The 26,138-nt window shown below is 36.7% G+C and overlaps 3 protein-coding genes across 4 annotated transcripts; 2 read left to right on the plus strand and 1 right to left on the minus strand.

Moving 5' to 3' along the window:
• Window positions 1-58: 58 nt before the first annotated feature.
• Window positions 59-6,962, plus strand: aldh3b4 (aldehyde dehydrogenase 3 family, member B4). The gene is given in 11 exon segments (XM_067408202.1): window positions 59-441; window positions 1,190-1,334; window positions 1,336-1,380; window positions 2,333-2,443; window positions 4,228-4,348; window positions 4,445-4,530; window positions 4,624-4,705; window positions 5,364-5,726; window positions 6,315-6,481; window positions 6,562-6,661; window positions 6,784-6,962. Coding segments are annotated over 11 exon segments (1,458 nt in total). The 5' UTR covers window positions 59-382.
• A 1,228-nt stretch (window positions 6,963-8,190) lies between these two features.
• On the minus strand, window positions 8,191-12,219 carry mmab (metabolism of cobalamin associated B). The gene is made up of 9 exons (XM_067407520.1): window positions 12,061-12,219; window positions 11,882-11,946; window positions 10,179-10,272; window positions 10,033-10,090; window positions 9,674-9,746; window positions 9,455-9,552; window positions 8,883-8,947; window positions 8,719-8,778; window positions 8,191-8,618 (listed from the first exon to the last, which is right to left on the minus strand). The coding sequence occupies exons 1-9, from the start codon at window positions 12,162-12,164 to the stop codon at window positions 8,534-8,536; spliced, it is 702 nt and encodes a 233-aa protein (XP_067263621.1). The 5' UTR covers window positions 12,165-12,219; the 3' UTR covers window positions 8,191-8,533.
• Window positions 12,220-12,399: 180 nt separating this feature from the next.
• On the plus strand, window positions 12,400-25,708 carry mvk (mevalonate kinase). 2 transcript variants are annotated; one of them, XM_067407836.1, is made up of 10 exons: window positions 12,400-12,721; window positions 14,283-14,430; window positions 14,602-14,743; window positions 15,585-15,740; window positions 16,603-16,706; window positions 16,797-16,842; window positions 16,991-17,081; window positions 18,062-18,181; window positions 19,341-19,494; window positions 25,265-25,708. In XM_067407836.1, exons 1-10 carry the CDS (start codon window positions 12,644-12,646, stop codon window positions 25,414-25,416), a joined length of 1,191 nt encoding a protein of 396 aa, XP_067263937.1. In that variant the 5' UTR covers window positions 12,400-12,643; the 3' UTR covers window positions 25,417-25,708. The 2 variants fall into 2 exon arrangements, with proteins under 2 accessions (XP_067263937.1, XP_067263938.1); XM_067407837.1 differs by having other exon boundaries at window positions 14,605-14,743.
• Window positions 25,709-26,138: the final 430 nt, after the last annotated feature.

A 26,138-nucleotide genomic window follows, 5' to 3' on the forward strand; every position in this document is an offset into this window, starting at 1 on the left:
GATCTTGATCCGGGTCTCGAGAAGCCTACTCTTGGTCTGGCTCTTGGAGTGTTTGATCTTGACTCCAACTCTGCTCTATATTAAATAAAGGAAACGTCTGATGTATGCTCTATGTTGTAGCGACAGAGCACTGTGTAAAGCAGAGACAAAATGTATGAAACTGAGTCCTTAAATTAAACGTGACAGTCACATGTTTGCAGGTAAATCTGTTTAAATAACACCCCCCAGTTCTAAGCTCTTTGCATTAACTTATGGTGCTTTTCAAATAGTTTTTTCTCAGTCTGTGTGTAGAGCACTGCCAGAGGCTGAAGTTCTCCTCACCCATGGTGCACTGCTGGATGTGATGTGCTGATATTTAAGCTGTTTTTAAAACTGAAGGACCATGAGCTCCCCACCAAGTCCTTCTCCAACCAGGTGGTTTAAAGCCCTGCGGAAAGCCCGGTGTGTTTAAAATGAAAAGGATGCTGGTGTCATCTAGCTTCAACTTTTTTAGTTCGTTGTTTACTATGTCTCAAACTTTATATACAGTGCATTTGTGACTATAGAAAACACACCAATTTATACCCACTTGCTCTGATTTTCAGTTTTTTTTAAAAACTTTATAATTCTCATTTTTAAAAATAGAACCAACGAGGTTCTATTGGAATCATAAAATGACTGCTTTATAGCAAGTTAGCATTGGTAATGTCCTTTATGCTCACCAAGGATGCATTTATTTGATTAAAAATACAGAAAAAAAGTAATTTTGTATAATATTGTTACAATTTCAAGTTGTCACATGATCCTTCAGAAATCATTCTAATAAACTGATTTGGTGCTCAAGAAACGGTTTATTTTTTTCAGGATTCTTTGAATAGAAAGTTCAAAAGCATTTATTTAAGTAGAAATGTATTGTAACATAAATTTCTTTAATATCACTTTTAATCAATTTAATGGAGGTGTCAATTTTAATTTTCTCGTTAATTTAAATCTTACTCACTCAAGCATTTAGATTAGGGATGGGCAACTTGAGTCCTGGAGGGCCACTGTCCTGCAGAATTTAGCTTCAACTTTGTAAAAATGAAGAAACTTATTAGCTTTTCAGGTGTGTTTGATTACGGTTGGAGCTGAACTCTGCAGGGCAGTGGCCCTCCAGGACCCAAGCTGCCCATCCCTGATTTAGATGGTAGTGGTTGTATTTCAGGACAAGGATAGAGGATGTGTGTCTGAAGAGTGGAGCAACAGCATGTTCAGAGGTCCTGAAGAGAGCCAGAGCAGCTTCAAGGTCCAGAGGAACAGCCCAGGATAGCTTCAGACTGGCCCAGCTGGAGGCTTGGGTGCGCATGTTGATGGAACCACAAGTGTGATTTTGTAGATGCTCTTGGAAGGGATGTGCATAAGGTAATATGAAAAGAGTTTTGTACAAATAAGTCAGATAAACTAATTATCAAATGATTTATTTGACTATAGTTTTTGCATTGTAGCCTGGTTTAACTATAGTGTGATAGGGAAAACCACAGGTAAAACTATGATGGATCCTCATTACTGTGGTTTTTGAAACAAACAGTGACAATTAAGCAAATTTTAAACTGCCATTTGGTAGATTCAAGTCTTATGCTCACCAAAGCTGCATTATTTGATTAAAAATATAGTAAAAACTGTATTATTCACTGTTTTCTATTTGAATATATTGTTAAATGCCATTTATTCCTGTGGTGGCAAAGCTGAATTTTTAGCAGCTTTTACTCAATTTTTGTGGAAACTGATACATTTTTATTTTCCAGAATTCTTTGATTTATAGAATGTTTGAAAGAACAACATTTATTTTAAATATTTTGAAACCGTGTCTTTATGGTCACTTTTGAACAATTTAATCCATCCTTGATTAATAAAAGTATGGTAACACTTTATTTTGATGGTCCCCTTTAGACATTCTGTTGTCTATAAGTAACATTTCACCTACATGTCAACTAACTCTCATTGAAGTATTAGTAGACTGTCTAGGTAATATCCGCTAACACTTAATGTGATGTTCCCCTAACAGGCATTCTCCTGACTATAAGTAACTTTGCAACTACATGTCAACTATCAGTCTACTAATACTGAACTATACTGAGAGTTTGTTGGCATGTAGGTGCAGTGTTTCTTATAGTGAACAGAATGTCTAAAGAGGACCATCAAAATAAAGTGTAACCAAAAGGGTTAATTTCTTTAAATATATAAATAAATTTGTAAAAGTTTAACTACTGGTCATTGAGATAGTGACAAACAACTAAGAGATGCTTAGTGTCAGTGGTGGTTTTGGAGGTTAATTTTGGTGGAATAAAGCATTTTTTGTGGTCTTTCTCAACAGCCTCGCTTTGAAACGGTGATGTCAGAGCTGATGACAGTCAAAAATGAGGCTCTTCGCACCATCAGCAACTTGAAGAAATGGATGGAGCCACAATGCATAGAGCGCAACTGGGTATAAACTGAAGTGAAGAGAAGTGACTGAAATAGCAGCAGAGACAAATAGCTGCAGAATAAGGCAAGAGGACTGATTTTGTAATGTCTTATGTTTTTGCATGGTTATGCACAAAACTTGCCACAGAAATGTGTTCATTCCCTGAGACACAAAGCCTCACATTGTGTTTTCTCTCAGCTTGCCAAAGTAGCGTATGACGAAGACCATAGCCGGTGTTCTCTGTCACAAGATTAGTAAGCTATTAGTATTTGCCTTTATAAACTCGTGCCAAGCAGTCAAATGATGATGAATGAAAAACCTGGTGATGTTTTTTTATGCTTCATGATGTCAACCATTTCACTCCTCTGAACCAAAAACAATACAACAAGGTGACACTGCAAAATGATCTCTAAAAAATAAGTTCCAAAAAGGGGTTTTCGCAGCGATGCCTTACAAGAACCATTTTTGCTTACTCAAACCTTTCAGTGATCAGAACCATTTTTTTTTTTCTCAGTGTAAAGAATATTTTAAAAATCTTAAGAACCTTTTTCCACTATAAATATCCTTGGATGTACCCAAACAGTACCCTAACCCTTAACTGAACCCTAAATTGATAGAAATGTTGTTTCAAGGTCAACAAGGGTGTTGATGCAGATTTGTTTGCGGATTGTTTGCAGATTTGCCTTGTGGTAAAATAGCACAATTCTTTTACAGTAAATTTAATACTATTATTTAATACAATTTTTTTTTTTACCTAATAATATTAGAGCAGTGGTTCTTAAACAGGGGGCCTCGGGGTGATTTCAATTATTTTCACATAATCTAACATAGTTAAAAAAAAAAAAAAAAAAAAAAAAATCAAGGTCTAATTTTTATTTAAAATGTAAATGAACTTAAAATTAAAGGTGCTAAAGAGGATCCTTTCGTCAACTGAGAAACCAAAGACTGTTAGTGAGTTTTTTTAAATGAGCGAATGCGTAACAACAACCCCCCTCCTTCACAGCTCAATTCAAGGGAACACCTCAGAAAACTCTAGTATTGGAACACGAGTGTTTACCACCGGCATTCACTGTGTCATGTTAGTGGATTCAGTATGTCGGACTCACCGCAGGTAACTCATAATCTGCAGTTGTTACTCCTGTCTCCTGACAAAAACATTGCATGCGGCGCCTGTGGAGTGTGGAAAGTTACTGGAGCGCAGCCGCGCTCATCTCTCACAAGGAACGTCATGGCAGTGATTGACAAGCCAGAGGGCCAATCGTTTGTGTGATGATCACATAAACGATTGGCTGATGTTTTTAAGGCCCTACCTCATGCACAGATGATGTATATTAATATTATTCCTTTCAGTGCACCTAATAAATAGTCTTTTATCAGTTAGTAAAGACAGTTTCAAGTAATATTGCAAAAATGTATAAAACAAAACATCCTCTTTAGCACCTTTAACTTAAAAGTAACTTAATTTAAATATACTATTTTATTACATAATATAATCATTAATATTGTTAACTATTATTATTATTGAAGAATATACAGTTCTTGAAACTTTGGCAATCACAAAAATAATTGTGGTCTAATTAAAATGTTTTGATACTTCCAGTTTATGTTTATAAAAAAGTTTATCATAATTACAGCAGAACATTCCACAGGACATATTGCAGCTTAATTTTTGAGGCCATTGGATATTGTGTTGGGCAATGTTGCCAAAGCAACTTAGAGTGTTTTTCAGAAGATTACAGATTTTATTATTATTATTATTTTATTTTTTTCAACTGAGAGGTCAACTCTGTCTGTTTTTTTCCCAGGCGACAGCGTTTGATGAATGCTTGGTGGTAAATGAGCCTCTGGGTGTGGTATTGATCATTGGAAACTGGACCAGTCCTCTCCAGCTCTGTCTGGTACCTTTAGTAGGAGCCATTGCTGCTGGTAAGTTTGGTTCATTGTTCATTTCTGTGCTTGCTGATGACGAGAAATCAGTTTAAAAGAACACAATTTATAGTTTTTTTTTATTATTATATTTAGGTAACTGTGTGATTATAAGCCCACCAGAAACCTGCACTCACACAGCTGTGCTTCTGCACAGACTCATACCAGCTTACCTGGACAATGTGAGTAAAACAGCATTAATACTTTGAATCCGTCAGCAGTGTTAATTATATCCTGGTTCTTTCTAATTGTTTCACATGTGCTTCATTTTTCAGGAATGCTTTCACTCTGCTGTAGCAGCAGCACATGAAATTCCAGAAATTATAGACCTTAAATTTGATCATGTTTTCTTTTTCGGTAAGGCAAAGCTGATCCCAGAGTATTTTAAGATGCTGTGATGTCACATTGCCTATCAGATAATATATCAGTGAGGGCTCTGCTAAAGGCCTCTTTTAGGACACATTTTCAGCATCATTACTCCAGTCTTCAATGTCACATGATCCTTCAGAAATCATTTTGATGTGCTGATTTGGTGCTCAAGAAACATTTATTATTACTATCAAAATAATTGTGCTGCTCAATGTGTGTGTGAACTTTTTTTGAATTTTTTTCAGGATTCAAAAGAACAATAATTTAAATTGAACTTTTCCATAACAATGTAAAAGTCTTTACTGTCACTTTTGATCAATATAATGCGTCCTTGTTGAAAAAATAATAATTAACAGTATTTTTTAAAAATCGTACTTACCCAAACGATAGTGTGTACGGTATGAAATGTATATGAATTTTAAATATGAATATCTATTAAATATATTTTACCAACTTTTAGGACTACAGTATTATTTTTGTCCTCAGAACAAACTAAAAGCCACAAAACTTTACCTGTGATGATCTTTAAAGCCTTTAATTTTAAAACTCACACATACTTCTCAAAGTGCTGCAGCTTTATGGATTTATGTATTTGTGAGATTTCCAAGTCTTTTATACTAACAGCTTTAATTCTGTTTTCTTTCAGGTGATAAAGAGAATGGGATTAAAGTAGCTCAAGCTGCTGCTCGCACACTGGCCCGTGTGACTCTGGTACTGAGTGGTAAAAACATCAACACCACGGCTCGTCGCATTGCCTGGGCACGATTTCATAATGCTGGCCAAAGTGCTGTGGCACCTAACTACATCTTGTGCCATGTAGATGCCAAAGAAAACCACCTGCAGGCCTTCCGCTGTGCACTCCAGCAGTTCTATGGGACCGATCCACGTGAGTCCAGGCGCTTTGGCAGGATAGTGAATGAGGAGAACTTAAACAAGGCCGAAGACCAGCTGTGCCGATCTGGAAAGGTGTTTATAGGAGGTCAGGTGAATGAGATGGAGAGGTACATTGGTGAGTGAAAGCAGTGTAACATTGCCAGACAATAATTTATTAAACTGCTAATGAAATCCATTGTGTTAGTGGTAATGAGTTATATATGTATTTTTCTTCAACTATGGGCACTTGTGTATCCCAGGGTTTGTTTGATTTCAGAATTTTTTTTTGTTATATAAAGGTCACATTAAACTGTCTTGGATTTTTTTATTATGCCTTTATTTATATTTGCTATCATTAAATGCCCTTTATCTATAGAATGAAATGTTTTACCCTTAAAAATGTGAAAATAAATGATTAAAACCAAGCAAAACTATTATAATCTATACATAGACTGGAAAATTATAAGCATGTTTACCAATAAGACAAGTATCAGTAAAGAGCATGCTTGACATTAAATATAAGATTTGATATATGATGAAAACAAGTTAAATATCACCTGTGAAGGGAATTTTATTTTTCAATTAAGCTGTACTTAATTATACATAAAACCCTCCATACATAACTAAATAAGTGGCACCAAATCCAGAAAAAAAGGATAAAAATGATATTGCCTAAAAGGCATAATAATTAATGTAATGTATTTTCTGATATTTCAAAATGAAGCACCAACTGTTCTGACGGAGGTCGTGGAGTTTGATCCAATCATGCAACAGTATGTTTTTGGACCCATTCTTCCCATACTGACAGTCCAGGATGCAGACGAGGCTGTGACTTTCAACAATTCCAGAGAGAGACCACTGTGTGTGTATGCTTACTCCAGTAACAACAAGGTAAATACTTCCCCTACAAAATGTAAAAATTATATATGTCATTCATAAACACAGGCATTTACTCTAACTCTTATTCTAAGGTGATATCCAAGATAATGAATAAAACATGCAGCGGAAGTTTCTGTTTGAATGACAGCGTCACACAGAGTGTGATGGTGGGAATGCCTTTCGGAGGAGTTGGTGAGGCACTCTTTTTATCTGATTACAGCATGTATAGAAATCAGGCAACGCAAACACTATTTGCTAAAGAGTTTAATCATCAAAATCGTGAATCCAGTAAACACTCAGGATTTCATTGACAGGTGCCAGTGGAATGGGCTCCTATCATGGTCAGTACAGTTTTGATGCATTCTCTCATAAGAAGTCCTGCCTTCTGCGAACCACACAGATTGAGTGCATGACATTCTTGCGTTATCCACCTTATGAGGACCACAATCCTCTTGGAGTAAACTGCACTTTTATGTTACTTACTTACAAATAAGAATAAAACAATAATGCAAGTTCTTCATTCAGTGGAGAAAACAACACTATTGCTATTTGACATGGAAACATACACTACCATTCAAAAGTTTGGGGTCAGTAATCTTTTTTTTTTTTTGTTCGTTCCACACTCGTAAGACCTTAAGAAATTAAGATATTGTTGATGAAATCCAATGGCTCAGTCCAATGGCCTCTATTAAGAGCAAAGCCACTGAACTGCTCAAGATCCATAAAGGTACTAAAACATATTTAAAACAGTTCATGTGATTTCAGTGGTTCTACCTTTAATATCATAAAGCAATAAGAATACTTTTTGTGCGCCAAAAAAAACAAACAAATTTTCAACAATATCTATATGGGCCGATTTCAAAACATTGCTTCATGAAGCTTCTGAGCTTTATGAATCTTTTGTTTCGAATTAGTGATTTGGATCAAAGTCCCTTTAAGTGTTATTCTGTAGTCTTTGTTCGGATCTCCTATCAAACGGCTAAACTGCTGAAATAACGTGATTTTGGTGCTCCGATTCACTGATTTGTACTGAGCTCTGAAGCAGTGTTTTGAAATCGGCCCATATAGATACTGTTGAAAAGTTGTTTTTTTTTGGCACACAAAACGTATTCTTATCACTTTATAATATTAAGATAGAACCACTGAACTTACATGAAAATATGTTTTAAATATGTTTTTAATACCTTTATGGATCTTGAGCGTTTCAATGGCTTTGCTCTCAATAGAGGCCTCACTGAACCATCGGATTTCAACTAAAATATCTTAATTTGTGTTTCGAAGATTAACGAAGGTCTTACGGGTGTAGAACGACATGAGGGTGAGTAATAAATTACATTATTTTCATTTTTTGGTGAACTAACCCTTTAAATTGATCAATAGTGAAAGTAAAGTCATTTACAATGTTGCAAAAGATTTATCAAATAAATGCTGTTCTTTTGAACATTCTGTTCATCAAAATATATTACAGATTCCACAAAAATATTAAGCAACTCAACTGTTTTCAACATTGATAATAGAATATTAGAATGATTTGTGAAAGATCATGTGACACTGAAGACTGAAAATGTATAAATACCATCACAGGAATAAATTACATTTTAAAATCTAAGATAAAAGGGGTTGTTTGAAATTGTAATATTTCACAATATAACTGTTTTTATTGTATTTTTGATCAAATAAAGGCACCCTTGGTGAGCACAAGAGACTCCTTTTAAAAACATAAACATATTACCAAGCCCAGAATTTGAAAGGTAGTAAACATAAAAAAATGCAGTAAAATGCAAGGCGGATTCATTTTAAATTTTGATATATTTATATATTTCATAAAATCAACATCATTTTCAGGGTACAGATGGTAATGTTAAAACAATTTTACCACAGTAGTTACTCCAAATAATGCATATATATATATATAAAAATGACCAATTTAACTTTGCATGAAGGTACACTATGGAATCATGAGAACAAAGTTTCAATAACTTTTCAGCAAATCAGATATATATTGGAAACAAGAGGAACACGGTTGAAATTTTAGATGAGACACTGAGATGTTTTCTTCTTCCCCTATTCAGGTCTTTTGTAGACTGTTTCTGCATTGCCCTCTTTCATTGCAGCATATCTAGCCACCGTGAACAAGTAGTCACTCAATCTGTGGAAGCAAAAAGTCTTCACTTTACTTAAATCACAAAATTCATAGATTCAAATGAAAACTTACATATAATGACAATGAGAATAGAATAAGTTCATACCTGTTCAGATATCTGGCAACTTCAGCATCTGTCTCACCCGAACGGACAACAGGGGCAACACTGTAATACATAACATTTAACACCAACAGAGCAGTAAGATAACACAAGTGGAACTGAGAAACTTTACAGAATATTGTTTGTGTGCACGTGTATGTCAGACTGACCAGCGTTCAGCCCGTCGACACACTGTTCTGGCCACATGTAAAGCTGTGCTGCTTTTCCCTCCTGACTGCAAATCGAGTGTGAGATTAAATGGCTTTCCCTCAGTAATCACCTTACTTTACAATATTAACTGGCATCAACATGTTATTAAAGTCAGTATGAAATGGAAGTTGCGATAGTCTTTTCCTCCTTTTTGTGACGTATATCCCAAAAAAAAATGTGGGGCGGGACTTGATTTTGTCCATCGGAAATTGATTGGATCGTTATAGTTTGCTACTGCTGTGATCTCATGTGAGTGACAGGTTGCCCCGCCCTCACACCAGTAAACACGTTGTTATTGCAAGAGGGAGGGGAAGTTATTTTGAATAAAGATTACGAGGGCACATGAATTAAAAAAATAAAAATTACGTGCCTGGCCCCCGAAAAATTGTTTATATTCAATACTGCAAAATTACATAAAAATATGAATTGGTAATTTTGATTTCATGGTGACTTTAACGACCCATCTAGGGTCTAACTGCCTTTCAACTCTAGAGATTAGGTAAGCATACATATATATCTGGAACATACATACAGGAAGAATGAAGTTGGTGAGTGGAGGCAGCTCCTCTGTAAACGAATCAATCCACCTCTCCAGCTCAATCACAGCTTGAGAGCTGAACTTTGTCTTCTCTGTTTGGAACAGGAACATCAGAATAAGGCTCATATTTTACTGCTAATCTATTGCTAAGCTATTCAATTTTAAAGTGCATTTAGAAATTGAAAATGTCCTTTGATTCTGATTAGAGCTTACGGATGTGACTGTCTCTAGCTGATGACCGTGGAGTGGCAATATTTGATCCTACATCCTGTAGTACACACTGGATCTGTACAGACAAAAGAAGTATGTGGACACTTATACCATGCAAAAATGTAAGTTCAGCTGACTTTGTACATCCACTAAAATCAACTTGATATGATTTGGTTAAAAGTAACTGCAAAAATGACTCATTTTTGTCCACTTTCCACAGAATTAATTCCACTTTTCTATTTGCAGATGCTTTTTTTTATCTATAAAGCAATACAATTCATGCATTTAAAGAGTGGCTTAAGTGTCCAAATAATTTCAGATACACTGTAGTGTTCTGATGCAAACATCAGAGAGAAACAGACCTTCTCCAGCTGATCTGTGAATGAATGGCCACTGTCAATGCAAAATTCTCTTGCTAACCTGAAAAAGGGAATCAGGAGTTTTATTAGCATTTGCATTTTAGAGTCATTTGACCCACACATTATGCTACATTAACTCTATCCATTACCCAATTGCTGATGATAATTCATCTGTTGTTCCCAAAGCATCAAATATATGATCCTCCTTTGGTCTCCTCTCACCTGTGAAGGTACTGGAAAAACCTAATGAGGTGAGACATTGAAAACAGAGCAATGTTTACACAAACCTAACACTTTCAGTTTGACATACAACTCTTACTTTTGTAGTAAATACAGTATCTCACAGAAGTGAGTACACCTCTCACATTTTTGTAAATATATCTTTTCATGTGACAACATTTAAGAAATGACACTTTGCTACAAAGTAAAGTAGTGAGTGTACAGCTTGTATAACAGTGTAAATTTGCTGTCCCCTCAAAATAACTCAACACACAGCCATTAATGTCTAAACCGCTGGGCACAAAAGTGAGTACACCCCTAAGAGAAAAAGTCCAAATTGGGCCTAATTAGCCATTTTCTCTCCCTGGTGTCATGAGACTCATTAGTGTTAAAGGAACACTCCATTTTTTTTTTTTTTTTGAAAATAGGCTCATTTTCCAACTCCCCTAGAGTTAAACAGTTGAGTTTTACCGTTTTCTAATCCATTCAGCCGATCTTCGGTTCTGGTGGTACCACTTTTAGCATAGCTTAGCATAGTTCATTGAATCTGATTAGACCATTAGCATCTCTCTCAAAAATGACCAAAGAGTTTTGATATTTTTCCTATTTAAAACTTGACTCTTCTGTAGTTAAATTGTGTACTTAGACCGACGGAAAATGAAAAGTTGCGATTTTCTAGGCCGATATGGCTAGGAACTATACTCTCATTCAGGCGTAATAATCAAGGAACTTTGCTGCCGTATCATGGCTGCAGCAGCGCAATGATATTACGCAGCGTCTCTCACAAATGGTTGCAAGGCACGTTCCCTGTGCAAGCAGGGGGTCACAGGCACTGTGTAATATCATTGCACCTTCTGCACCCATGGTACGGCAGCAAAGTTCCTTGATTATTACGCCAGAATGAGAGTATAGTTCCTAGCCATATCGGCCTAGAAAATCACAACTTTTCATTTTCCGTCGGTCTTAGTACACGATTTAACTACAGAAGAGTCAAGTTTTAAATAGGAAAAATATCAAAACTCTTTGGTCATTTTTAAGCGCGATGCTAACGGTCTAATCAGATTCAATTAACTATGCTAAGCTATGCTAAAAGTGGTACCGCCAGACCCGGAGATCAGCTGAACGGATTCGAAAACGGTAAAACTCAACTGTTTAACTCTAGGGGAGTTGGAAAATGAGCCTATTTTCAAAAAAAGTGGAGTGTTCCTTTAAAGGTCTCAGGTGTGAACGGGGAGCAGGTGTGTTAAATTTGATGTTATCACTCTCACTCTCTCATACTGGTCACTGGAAGTTCAACATGGCCCCTCATGGCAAAGAACTCTCTGAGGATCAGAAAAAAGATGGCGTAGACTATGAGAAGATTGCCAAGACCCTGAAACTGAGCTGCAGCGCGGTGGCCAAGACCATACAGCGGTTTAACGGGACAGGTTCCACTCAGAACAGGCCGTGCTGTACACTCACTACTTTACATTGTAGCAAAGTGTCCTTTCTTCAGTGTTGTCACATGAAAACATATAATAAAATATTGAGGGGTGTAGTCACTTCTGTGAGATACTGTATATAATGTTGATCATTTCAAAATCCCAATATAAAGGCTGCCAGCACAAATATTTACAGTATGAAAATAAATAACCTTTATCTCCAGTTTTTGTGTATATCTTGGGAATCCTTCTATTTTCTTCAGATGTGCTGGCATACCTTGGAAAAGGGAGAAAACATTGGTAACATACAAAGTAATACACTGAAGTTAATTTGCTACATTAGCCTGAAACACATGGGATATGGGCTTCAAAGCTGCAACAGTCCTTTTACCTTCTTTCATCCCCCCACACCGGCTGCATCCGCTTTATGCTCATACATGTCCCTAAACGAAGGGCACGGTGAAGACCTGTGGTCCTGGTCCAAAAAGATAACATCGTAAACGCTAAAACATTTCCAAACGCGCTTCTGTGTTTACTATTGACCGTTTTGACAGCTTCTGCTGCCCGTAGACGGGCGTTCAATCGCGCAACCTATGACGCGAGATGGTGCGAATTACGATTGGTGTTTTGAGAGTCGGTGACTGTGAGAGCTTCTTCCTGATAGGCGGATATGGAGTCAGCGATGTGAGAGCTCAATCCTGATTGCTTCAAACTATAGCGAAGGTTCATGTGTATGGCAATGGACAAGCCGAAGCGATGCATGACACTTTACCTCAGGATTCCTCGATTCTTAAACTGTTAAACTGTTCTTTTAAAACTACAAGAATAGTGCGATGAATTTAGGTCGGTGGATGAGAACAAATACGAGATTTTAGCACGGTTTTATTGCTTTGGTTTGCATATACTGATACATTTTCTGCATATACTGATACATTTTCTGCATAAAGTTCCATTATAAAGCTCTAATATTCAGGATGCAAACAAGAGAGTTGTTCGTTTCAGCACCAGGGAAAGTAATTCTCCACGGTGAGCATTCTGTCGTGCATGGAAAGGTGGGTGTTTAATCATCACAGACCCCGACACTGATGTCTTTTAATGATGTCTTCCCTTTTCTCTCATTCAAGTGTTTTAGAAAGTCATTGGTTTAGAAAAATCATGGTTTTGAAGGATATTTTGTTTAGGATTGTGAAAAAAACTTTGCAGAAATGCAAAGTTGATGTGCTTTATGGTCTAGAATATCATTTGGAGTAGTCTTTTTGTGATTTACCCTGAGCTGGATAGATTACTTATGAATTGTAATCAGTAATTAAAAATTTCAAGACAAAATTATACTAATAATTATAGTAATATAATTTCTTAGATTACACATTTTTGGTAATGTATTCTACTTTTGGATTACATTTAGATTACTTTTGTGCTGACCCTTATTTGATGTGACATATATTGTAGGCTAATCTTGTACTATTTTGACAGATGCAATGAAAAAATGTATTCCAAAAAATATATTCTATTCACCAACAAGAACCTCAACAGATTCTTTGTAAAGTGCAATGTATGGACAGTTAATACTTCAAAATACTAACACTTATGTCCTGTTAGTGTTTGCTGATAGTAACACTGAATAAAACAAAATCACATCTTATTATTTAAAAACATATTTACTTAAAATTAAGTAAATTTAGAAAACAGCAACATTACAAAAACAAATATTGAAAAACATGAAATTCACAGCAATATCACTGCTACATCAAATATTTCATATATATTTCATATATATTATTAGTTCTTGCTCACACACTCACTTATATATATATATATATATATATATATATATATATATATATATATATATATATATATATATATATATATATATATATAACATTTCATTTATATTCATCAATATTTCATCTATATGCCCCCCTCGCCACCGGAAAAACTCAAAGAATCATGAAAAATTAGGAGAATCAATGAATTGTGAACAACTTACTACCATTGCGTAAACAATATGTAATCATGTAATCCATAAAAAAGTAACTGTAGTCTGATTACGAGTATTTTAAAGTAGTTTAAAGTAGTTTACTCTGATTACAAGGACTTGATTTTTGGAATCTGATTACGTAATCCAGATTACATGTAATCCGTTACTACCCAGCTCTGGATTTATCGTGTTTGGGTTCCATTGTGTGAATCATTTTTAATTTTTAACATTTTAATGTTTATATAAATATGTATTTTTTATGTTGTATATAGTTTTAATATTTATAGTTTTTCCATTTTGCTAAATAAAATAAGTATTATGTAAGTTGATATTTTGAGGCAATGTAATAATTTTGAAATCACTAAAAATATTATGAAATGTTGGTATTACAAGTCAAATACTAACTTGAAAAATTAAACTTTGTTGTGTGATTTTTAGCAATATGTACAGAGTATCAGCTACTGTTTTGTTTTTACCAATATTTATTTAGTAGGTATTATTTAATTGCTTATTGTTTAATAACAACTGTGTTGATTTTAGAAAAAAAAATCAAAGATGAGATTATTCAGGTTTATTGTGTCTAATGTACTGTTGGAAAACTGAAACTTCTGTTCTTGATCAATCTTAAACAGGTTGCTTTGGCTGTGAGTTTGAATTTGCGCACATTCCTGCGGCTGCAGTCCACATCATCCGGTGAAGTGCGCATTAACCTCCCCAATATTGACACTTTCCTGTCCTGGGAAATAACTGCACTGCAGCCTCTTCTGGCTGGGTATAAAGGTGAGAGGAGATACATATTTGTTTTTTTGTTAAAAAAATAGTTCACCCAAAAATTTAAATTGTCATTTACTCCAGTATATTCCATGCCTCTTTATTGAAGTTGTAATAATAATGCAGTGTCGGAAAGCATTCATCTCTGGCCTGTGTTCCTTTGACTGTTCATTGTTTTAGCAGAGCAGGGAGACCTGAAGGAACTTGATGCAGATCTTTTGAAGAGACTACGTGAATTCACGGGCATTTCAGATGATTCCACAGACACAAGAAGCATGGCAGTGTTGGCTTTCCTCTACATGTACCTGACTGTTTTTGCAGAGTAAGAACACTGTTAAACTCTGCATCATTTATTAAAGCGCCATATTATGCTTTTTTCGGATATTACCATTCATGTAATGTGTAATATAGCTGTTTGTGAATGTAAAGGTCTGCAAAGTTTAAAAGATCAAAGTGCATGTTTTGTTGTCTAATGAAAGAAAGAACAGATTCTGAACTGCCTATATATATATATATATATATATATATATATATATATATATATATATAGGCTTGTAAAAAATTTGCATAATACCCACCTATGGTCTTTATTGACTGCTTGCGAACAATGCGTACTTTGACCTGCCCTCAAACACTGTAGTTGGAATTGAGGCCCAGAAGAGCTTGGTTTGTGTTGTCGACATGATGAGAAGACAGTTTTCTCTGCAGCTACTGTTTGTATCACTGTGTATACAAGTGCTGAGGAAGCCTCCGAAGCTGAAATTCAGACATGGTAATGGGCATTTCGTTTTCAACACACGCTGTAAGCGGTTGACCAATCACAATAGACTAGGCCATCTAACCAATCAGAGCAGAGTAGGCTCTCAGAAAGGAGGGGTTTAAAGAGACCAGATCCTTGATCAAACCATTTCAGACCCTGTGAGAAAAGAGTTGATCTTATAATTTATTGTATATTATGAAGAAGTTATTTTTTTGAACTTGGATGCATGCATGTACACCTATCGTAGGAGACCTCCAAAACAAAATGAGGAAACTTTAAAATAGCATAATAGGGGTTCAAATGTTTAAATGAAGCTTAAAGTGTTAAATCTGCATATATTTGAAAGCTTTATTTGAACATTTTTGTAATATGGGCTTTTGACATTTTCTGCCATTTGTTTCAGAGATCTGGCCAGTATCACAGTGTCTGTGTGGTCAGAGTTGCCCACAGGAGCTGGTTTAGGCTCCAGTGCTGCCTATAATGTTTGCCTGTCTGCTGCTCTGCTGTCTGCCAGAGGGACCATATCATCTCCTCTTATGCCACAGCAGGAGTCAGCCAGGTAACACTTCATTACAAATGATTATGGGGCTTTTATGTAGATAATGTAGGTAAGGATTGTTTAATTTACTTTGAACTCGTTAAAAGTGTTATCTTGTTAAAAGTGACTTACAGTCTTTCATTACACGGAAAGTCAACTTTTTGGTTCCCAGCCTAGATTGTCATAAAAAAAGGCTACACAATCCTCGAAATGGATACATCTGTTTCAGCTTATAGATTAAGCAACCAAGGAGCAGAGATATTAACTTAGAATTCCAAAGTTCTTGTCCTTCCTCCATCCTCTCAAAAGGATAAAAAGGGGTACAATTTAGAATTGCTCTTCTGACCATGTTCAGTTATATTTAGCTGCAGTTCTTCTGCAAATGGTAACCCCCATCATTTTTCCTGTCCTCTTCCTACCCTTTTTTTTTAATTTTCTCAAAAAAAGTGGCAAAAAAACTACAAAAACACTAGGCCTGAAGTAGGTAAAATGTTTCAGAGAGATGTCTCATACAAGGGCTGCATTTATTTGAGCAAAAATGCAGTAGAAACACTATTATTGTGAAATATTAATGCAATTTAAAATAACTCTCTTTTTAAAAATATTTTAAAATGAGATTTATTCTGATGGCAAAGCTGAATTTTCAGCAGCCATTAGTTGTGCTGCTTAATATTTCTGTGGAAACTTTTGTACCATTATAAATGTCTTTACTGACAATTTTAATCAATTTAATGCATCCTTTCCGAATAAAAGTATTATTTTTTATTTTTTTTTTAAAAAACTCTTTCACGGCAGTGTATATATATATTGCCCTTTGACTTTTTTTAATGACATTAGCAGCAAGAATTTTTCGTTAACTGAAAATGTTGTTTTCGTGTTGTAGATGGTGTAAAGATGAGATGGAGCTGATTAACAGGTGGGCGTTCATGGGTGAGAAGATCATCCATGGTAACCCTTCAGGGGTGGATAATGCTGTGGGCACATGGGGTATGACTCCAAACCTGTGACTGCATTCATGATGCTTCTTCATTTGGTGTATTTTATTTGTACTGTATCACTTTATGCTTTCTATAACAGGTGGCTTTTTAAGATACCATGCTGGGAATATAACTCCACTAAGCTGGTAACATTTTACTCTGCAAACATTATTTTCACAATATATTTTTTTCATTATCATAAAGTTACTGTTCCAATATATCAGTAAAGTATATAAAAAGTTACAGAAGCAACAGAATTTTCTAAGTGTGTTATTGGGTTCATTTCCTCCCCAGGGTCCCCATTCTGAGAATCCTTCTCACTAACACCAAAGTACCACGTAGCACCAAAGTGCTTGTTTCTGGAGTGAAGGACAAAATTAACAAGGTAGTAAATGGCTCCTCCACACCCCTCTTCCATATTTTTATTCCTGTGCCCTTCAGTTAGCATAATGGCCGGTGTTGTGTGAGTGAGGAACACTCCAGGGGCCCAGTGCTGAGTGCCTTTTATAAGAGCTCCAAATGAAACACTCTGCCAACGCTCCTGTGCTCTGTTACCCTGACAACGGCAGCAGGTAGCCTCACTGCTGGCACATCCTGATTTGCGAAGTGGAATTCCGGTATTATTGGGGTGGAAAAGAGTAAAGACTCAGGACAGACTTGAAAGGGGTCATATTCTACAGTTTTGTGGCATTATTAGTCAAAGGAATAAGCCATGAACGAGTGTCATTTAGTTTTCCACTCTCTTTTAGAATTTACTTTAAAGGTATGGTTGACTCAAAAATGAATCATCATGACCCACCCTCATTCCAAACTGCATGACTTACCTTCTTCTGTAGAACACAAAAGGAGATAGTTTATAGAATATCTGGTTGATTGAATTCAGCACGATGGCAGTACATCATGCTTCAACTTGACACTTAGTAAAGCACCCAAGAGCGGATGCCATTGATTTTTTTGTGTGCCAGCCAGTACTTCACACTCCAGCCTACTAGGTGGCATAAATTCACTATTATTTTTCTTAGTCTGCCAATTTAATGGCAGCTGGCAAAACGGCTTGATATTTTTAACCCCAAACCATCACAAACCCCACCCCACCCGATTTCATTGGTCAACTTATCGTGCATTCATCAGTTATTAGAGAATGTCAGCGACATAGTACATTGGGCTCTTGTTTTCAAATGGCAAGAGTTAAGAGTTGCAGTTGTATGGAGATATTCTGCTTGACTAAGGATGACAATTATAATTATCTTTTACTGTGACAAGCTTAAGCTGATAATTTTTCTTGATGGATAATGTTGTTCCCACACTTGTGTTTGTGCAGCACTTATCTGTCCTTTTAGTCCTCTGCACTGTGTTGTTTTGCAGTTTCCCTCCGTAATGAAGCCGGTTCTGGAGTCTGTCAGCGCTGTGTCCTGCACCTGTGAACAGACTCTCACAGAGATGGCCGCAAACGGACCTTCAGTTGAGCACTACAACATACTAGAGGTACAATCACACAGCTTTTCCCTTATAAAGAAGGAAATGTGCATTTATTAATAGATGTATATTATTATTTGTGTCAGACATTGTTTTCATTTTTTGCCACATTTTTTTCTGTCTGAGACAAATTTGGGGAATTTTAAAGATTAATTTCATGATAGGAAAAAAAATCAGCACTTGCTTGCTTGCTTTAATACAGTTAAAACTTTTGGGATTGGTAAGGATTGTTTTTTTTTAAAGATTTGTTGCTCAAGAAACATTTCGTATAATGTTGAAAACCGTTTATGTGTATTATTTTTTTGGAAAACTTTATTAATTATTTACTTATACTTTATTTATTATTAACATTTTATTTAGGATTCTTTATTAATAGAAAGGTCAAAAGAACAGCATTTATTTGAAATATATTTATTGTAATCATGTAAATGTCTTTTGTCACATTTTTATTAAATTTAATTCGTCCTTGCTAAATAAAAGTATTACTTTATTTAAAAAAATTAAATCTCACTGACCCCAAACCTTTGAATGGAAGAGTATTTTAGATTTATTTTTGGTTTTTCTTTAAGTGCTATTTTCTAGGCGAAACATTACTAACATTAGTAAAATTAGTTTCTGGGTTTGTATGTCATTTAATTTTTGCATATAAATGAGTTGCTGGAAGAATGGACATGGGCTGGTGACTTAAAATTCCCAATCAGTTGTGACCAAATCTTAGCTGAGAAATGAAAGTTGATGTTTCACAGTCTGCCTTTGCTTTAACCCAAGATGTCTCTGGTGTCATATAGTACAATCTCTGATTCATATCTATCACATTTGCAACAAACAGAAAATGTTGTATAGTGATAAATTACAGTATACTGTATTCCTGCAAATCTTGTTACATTATACAAGAGCAGAGATGCTATTTTGTTGCTGGACACATCGCCCAGCAGCTTGTGCATTTACATGTTCATTTGTGTTGTGCACAAGATTGAAGCAAGTTTGAATCTTTATTCTGTTCCTCTGTTTCTGCCCATAATTTCCTGTCCTCCCTCAAATTTCCTTTAAATAAAAGTGGCAAAAGACCAAAGAAATGATCAATATTTTTATTCAGAGAAAGCCCTTATGGATGGATGGATGTTATTGATCCGTTTTAGACTTTTCTCTGTGTGTAATTTGTCATCAGGAGCTGATTGATATAAACCAGCACCATCTGAATGTGATGGGTGTGGGTCACTCATCCCTGGACACACTGTGTAGGGTCACTCTGGCCAGGGGGCTGCACAGTAAACTGACCGGGGCAGGAGGAGGAGGCTGTGGAATCACTCTCCTACGACCAGGTACTAATACACAGCCCAGAGTAACAAAAAAAAAACCGCGATGTGACCATAAAGCAAAGGGCTCTTTCACTTTCGATCAAAGTGCACACCACTGATAAGCATTGTAAATGCAGTATTACAGTACACATACCAATTAAATGCGCAGTTCTCCTCTCGTGCGTCCTCCCCACTGTGTCGCTGGTCGAGGCAATAATCACTTTCGTTTCGCTTTCAGATATCTCTATTATAGATGCCATCAATGCTTTTACCTTTTTAGATGTAATTACCGAAATCAAAACATTCTATAAACTATAAATCCACACGAAAACTTCAGTCAAGCCAACTCGCGCGTCAACCTGAGAGATCAGCCTCCTTACCTTAAAGTGTCAAATTTCTCGTTTCTGAATGGACGGTTTGGCTTGATTGACAAACGCTAATGTTCGGGCATGATTTATATACCATCTACCTGTCCTAAAACGTTAGCACGCTTTGATGGATGGTTTGGTGATCGCGTGTTTCTACGTTTGAGAGCCCATTTCCTGTTCACATCCGCGACAAAACAGTTGATTATTTACAAACGAAAGCTCACAGAAACGTGAAAATGGTCTCATTTGAAAGAAAATATCCTAAGCTAAAAGATGATTAAGTGTGATTGATTGAAGCAGCCCTTATCAAAAGTGCGGGGGTCGATTTCTGTCTTTTAAAAACTGTGGGGGTCCTGACCCCCCTGTCCCGCGTGTTTTTAAAACGCCAGGAGCGAATCCAGGCACTTGAGCGTCTATTTGCAGTGCTCATCAATGTGACTTTTTACCCTACTGTCCAATCGTAGTGGAGGAGGGGCGGGACAAATACAACACCGACTACGTCAACAGATGACAATGATAAGCATAATAACGTAACAGAATAATTTAAAGAGCCAGACATACTTTACATTGTATCAATGTTTTTATAAAGAAAAAACACAGAAACAAACTATATGTCAAATGAGATGCTAGTAACACTTCTGTGGATATTACGTATCATAGCAAATGAAGCTTCTCAACTGGGAAAAAACAAAAACAAACAAACAAACAAACAAAAACCCCACTGCACTGCCAAAGCATTCTCAAGCGGCCACAGCTAGACATTTTCAGCAGAGCGCCTAGTGTTTTCAACTGGCTAAAAAGCTTTGGTGGACACACTGCCTAATGCCTGCTCACATTTAGTCTAAAACTATAATAGCCATCATGTTTATACTGCGCATGCAGCTCCTCTGCACCTACTCCCGATTTCTCTCAACATGGGGACAGGAGAGCTGTCAATCAATAAATGGGAAAACAAAGTAACTTGCGTTACTTATTTGGAAATGTAACTCAGATATTTTGCTGTAAATTTACGAGTAATGCGTTACTTTACTAGTTATTTGAAAAAAAAAATCTGATTACGTAACTTGCATTACTTGTAATGGGTTACTAGGACTTTGTGATGCATTTGTATAGACAACTAGATAACCTTCTGTCAATTCTGACACCTGATTGTACCAATCATTGTTGTTTTTGTATGAAATGTCTTCATGGAACCCTATGGTGTATATTTTGGAAATGCTACCTGTGGTTAATCAGTCTGATTGCTACGTATTGTTTGAACAGTCTCCATGAGGGTGGCACCCTGCAGACTGCGTGACTGTTTAATGCGATTTGTGAGGTAAATCTTGCTTGTCACTCTTGTCTGACAAAGCTAACAACTTGACGCAGCAGCTGTCAGACTGGGCCACACTCTTTGTTTATGCCTGAAGCCACTAACGCATTGAATTTTAATCAGGATCTTAGAACCCTCAAAAACAGCCTCCAATAAAGATGGATGGATTATGATGTGATGTTGTTAGTCTAGCAGCTTGAGTATGCGACATTGTTAGTTCTAGGCATGCCTTGTTAAGGCTGAATTGAGATTTCTGAAGTAAATTTCCTTTTCTTCGTTTGATTTGCAGACAAGATGAGTCTTTCTCAGCTGTTGTGTGTCCTGTTGCTCCTTTAAATCAGGTTGTTTACCATCTCAGCGTTATTTAAAGTCCCCCTATTAGGCTTTTTCAGATATTACTCTTCATGTAGTGTGTTATGTAGTTGTTAATTGTCTCCCAAAAGAAAGAACCAATTATGAACTGCCTGAAACAATTTGTCAGTTTTACTCCCTGCACAAACCTATGTACACTGAACAAAATTATAAACGCAACACTTTTGTTTTTGCCCCCATTTTTCATGAGCTGAACTCAAAGATCTAAGACTTTTTAGATGTGCTGTGCTCTTCAATGGCTGTGCGAAGTTGCTGGATATTGGCAGGAACTGGAACACGCTGTCATATATGCCAATCCAGAGCATCCCAAACATGCTCAATGGGTGACATGTCCGGTGAGTATGCTGGCCTTGCAAGAACTGGGATGTTTTCAGCTTCCAGGAATTGTGTACAGATCCTTGCAACATGGGGCCGTGCATTATCATGCTGCAACATGAGGTGATGGTCGTGGATGAATGGCACAACAGTGGGCCTCAGGATGTCGTCACGGTATCTCTGTGCATTCAAAATGCCATCAATAAAATGCACCTGTGTTCGTTGTCCATAACATATGCTTGCCCATACCATAACCCTTCCGCCACCATGGGCCACTCGATCCACAACGTTGATATCAGCAAACCGCTCACCCACACAACGCCATACACGCTATCTGCCATCTGCCCTGTACAGTGAAAACCGGGATTCGTCCGTGAACAGAACACCTCTCCAAAGTGCCAGATGCCATCGAATGTAAGCATTTGCCCACTCAAGTCAGTTACGACGACGAACTGCAGTCAGGTCTTGACCCCGATGAGGATGACGAGCATGCAGATGAGCTTCCCCGATACGGTTTCTGACAGTTTGTGCAGAAATTCTTTGGTTATGCAAACTGATTGTTGCAGCAGATGTCCGGGTGGCTGGTCTCAGACGATCTTGGAGGTGAAGATGCTGGAAGTGGAGGTCCTGGGCTGGTGTTGTTACATGTGGTCTGCGGTTGTGAGGCCAGTTTGGATGTACTGCCAAATTCTCTGAAATGCCTTTGGAGATGGCTTATGGTAGAGAAATGATCATTCAATTAACGGGCAATAGCTCTGGTGGACATTCCTGCAGTCAGCATGCCAATTGCACGCTCCCTCAAAACTTGTGACATCTGTGGCATTGTGCGGTGTGATAAAACTGCACATTTTAGAGTGGCCTTTTATTGTGGCCAGCCTAAGGCACACCTGTGCAATAATCATGCCGTCTAATCAGCATCTTGATATGCCACACCTGTGAGGTGGATGGATTATCTTGGCAAAGGAGAAGTGCTCACTAACACAGATTTAGACAGATTTGTGAACAATATTTAAGAGAAATAGGCCTTTTGTGTACAAAATCTTAGATAGTCAAAAGTCTTAGATAGTTCGGCTTATGAAAAAAGGGGGCAGAAACAAAAGTGTTGCGTTTATAATTTTGTTCCGTGTAGGTTTGTAACAAATTAGCATAATTCCAGCCTGTGGTCTTCATGAACAACATCTACTTTGACCTGCCCTAAAACACTGTAGTTGTAGCTGAGGACTGAAAGAGGACTCACTGGACACTGTTTTCTGTGCTGCAAAAGCAAATTCACTTTGCATACACTTACAAAGGACGAGGACTTGGGCTCGAATCGATAAGGTAAAACCGACGCCATCATTACTGTTTGTATAACTGTGTTTACAAGCACTAAGGAAGCCTCCGGAGCTGAAATTCAGACATGGGGTGCTTCTCAATATCCTTCCTCGTTTCCTCGCTCCTCCGTCCTCCATCCTATGACCTGGAAAACGATCGAGCTCAGCCATCTTGAAGGATATCTCAATTCTCTACTTGCACCACGAGGAGGCGAGGATCGAGGAGTGAGGAGGCTTCCTGAGGAGTCATGAGCGAGGATACACAGGTGCATCCTTTGCGGAAGTCTTTCTCCTCGAGTAACCTGACGCACGCATAAATTCTCCTTCCCCTTCATATCTGTCACAGTAATATAAATGTATGCTTTACTTTTACAGTTTATACCTCATATATTTCAATGGGGCATCTTGCTTTATTAATATTTATTATAATTTTTAAATAACCAAACGTTAACAACATGTGCGTAGATCCCTCGAGTGCAGCTGATGATGCTTTGAAGTGACGCTAAAGGGAGCGAGGATTTATCATTTCACTCTGATAAATTTATCATTCAATTCCTACGTCCTCGCATCTTTTCCTTGTGTCCTTTCCTCGCATCCTGAAGAGGTGGAGCTATGACGCGAGGAAAGGAAGCGAGGAAAGGAAACGAGGATGCACAAATAAGAATTGAGAAGCACCCATGGTAGTAGGCATTAAAGCTGCGTTCACGTCACCTCGTATTTACCGGAATCTTGAAATGACAACACGTGACGTTATATTCGGAGCTGTTCACGTCCTTTTGGTCCTTGAACTGGGAATTATGCGTTTCCATGGCAGCACTGTCAACGCCTAAATGAATCTACAGCTGTCAGGTGGTACAGCGCGGCCACGTGGTATATCTGGGAGCTTTCAGAAAACTCCCAGCTTACAAGCTGTAATTACGAGCTCTACGAGGACGTGAACGCTTTTTACAAGCTAGAATCTCGTAACTACAGGAATTACGAGGCCACGTGAACGCACCTTTACTTTCCAACACACGGTGTAAGCAGTCGACCAATCACAACAGACTGAGCCATCTGACCAATCAGAGCAGAGTAGGCTCTTGAAAGGAGGGGTTTAGAGAGACCAAATCCTCTTATCAGCCACTGTGATGCGCGCACACACATGTACACACACTGATTCTTGGGTTTCATGTTTGAGGGTTTGGCAGATTGTCAGACCACCTGAATATGATCAGTGTTCCTGACACAAACAACTGGGGAAAAAAAGTTTTATTTCAACAGGAACAATGTTTTGAAGACATGAGATACAAAAAATAATAATAGTAACAATAACATATTTTCATAAAAACTAAGTTTATTACCCACACGCTCCTTACATGCTAAGCTTAGTTGTGCTGTTCACGCAAGAGACAAAAGTTTGGGGTTGGTATCTTCAGTGTCACATGCTTCAGAAATCATTATAATATGATGATTTGGTGCTCAAGAAACATTTCTTATCATTGTTTAAAACGTTTGGGCATCTTAATATCTTTGTGGAAACCGTGATACATTTGTTTTCAGGATTTTTTTAAATGATTAGACAGTTAAACAGCACTTTGTAGCAGTATAAATGTCTTTACTGTCACTTTTCATCCTTGCTGAATAAAAGTATTAATTTCTTTCTATTTTTAAATGTACCGACCCTAAACTTTTGATATATTATATTATATTATGTTATATTATGTTATATTATATTATGTTATATTATGTTATATTATATTATGTTATATTATGTTATATTATATTGTTATATTATGTTATATTATATTTATGTTATGTTATGTTATGTTATGTTATGTTATGTTATGTTATGTTATGTTATGTTATGTTATGTTATGTTATGTTATGTTATGTTATGTTATGTTATGTTATGTTATGTTATGTTATGTTATATTATGTTGTTATGTTATGTTATATTATATTATATTATATTATATTATATTATATTATATTATATTATATTATATTATATTATATTATGCGGGAATTACACATTTACACAATTTAGCTTTAACTCCATGGACCTTTTGTTTTGTTGAAAGTAATTTTTCTAGGTCTTGTTAATGCGTATGGTTTTTGTACTTTTTGTTTTGCAGAGACGGATACATCAGTGATTCAGAGCACCGTTGAGGAGTTAAAGTCTTGTGGCTTTGACTGCTGGGAGACCAGTATCGGAGCTCCTGGGGTACAGCAGCACTCTTCTGCTGCACTCAGTCAGGACATCCTGAAGATCCTCAACAGCTACTGAGACACTAAGTAAACAGTGTACTTTATGCTTCATCATTATCATTAGCACGAATGCTCATTGCTGCTGTTACCCTGGATCTTGGTTCAACAAATGTAGTTGATAATCATGCTTGGAAAATGTTATATTGAAAATTGTAAAATAATATAAAACACAAGCTTATCATCTGTTGAATTAAGAAATATCTATTTGTATTATTACATTCAATGTGCTTATGCATTGTGAATGTTATTTTTTCACACATCAAACTCAGTATGTTTTTATATATGACACTAGATGGCAGCAGAGTGTAAGACATGGATTTAATACTGTCAGTTTTAGACAGTGTGTATGGAATGCAAATAATAGATATTTTGAATAATAATTAATTAAATTAATTAAAAAATAAAATTTAATAAATTGCAATCTTCTTTTTCATAAAAAGCTGTTGCACAAGATTATTATTTCTTGGCCTGTCTGCGTATTCCTAGCAAATATAGTACGATCATCTCATTTGCCAAAATGTTTCTCAACAAGGATCACATTTCTGACCAGAACTAGCACAGCTTGGAGCATTTTGGACTGAGTACAGCCGCTGTATTATTGTCACTAAACCCAAAGTAATTACTTTTCAGTTCTTTGCTCTTTGTCAGAATATTTTGCACCGGAACGGTTTTGAAGCCAAGTAGTGGATGCAAGGATGCGTTTTGGCTGTCTACCAGACACAGCCCAAGTTGATCTGTGAA

Source organism: Chanodichthys erythropterus, chromosome 13 (assembly GCF_024489055.1).
Source record: "Chanodichthys erythropterus isolate Z2021 chromosome 13, ASM2448905v1, whole genome shotgun sequence".
Lineage (NCBI taxonomy): Eukaryota > Metazoa > Chordata > Actinopteri > Cypriniformes > Xenocyprididae > Chanodichthys > Chanodichthys erythropterus.

Coding starts and splice junctions, on each gene's coding strand:
- mmab (XM_067407520.1), bottom strand. CDS start 12,164: ATGTTATCTTTTTGGACCAGGACCACAGGTCTTCACCGTGCCCTTCGT. Junction 10,091..10,178: donor GAATTATCATCAGCAATTGG/GTAATGGATAGA, acceptor TCCCTTTTTCAG/GTTAGCAAGAGAATTTTGCA. Junction 9,747..10,032: donor TCACAGATCAGCTGGAGAAG/GTCTGTTTCTCT, acceptor TTGTCTGTACAG/ATCCAGTGTGTACTACAGGA.
- mvk (XM_067407836.1), top strand. CDS start 12,644: ATGCAAACAAGAGAGTTGTTCGTTTCAGCACCAGGGAAAGTAATTCTC. Junction 14,744..15,584: donor TACCTGACTGTTTTTGCAGA/GTAAGAACACTG, acceptor CATTTGTTTCAG/AGATCTGGCCAGTATCACAG. Junction 15,741..16,602: donor CCACAGCAGGAGTCAGCCAG/GTAACACTTCAT, acceptor TTCGTGTTGTAG/ATGGTGTAAAGATGAGATGG.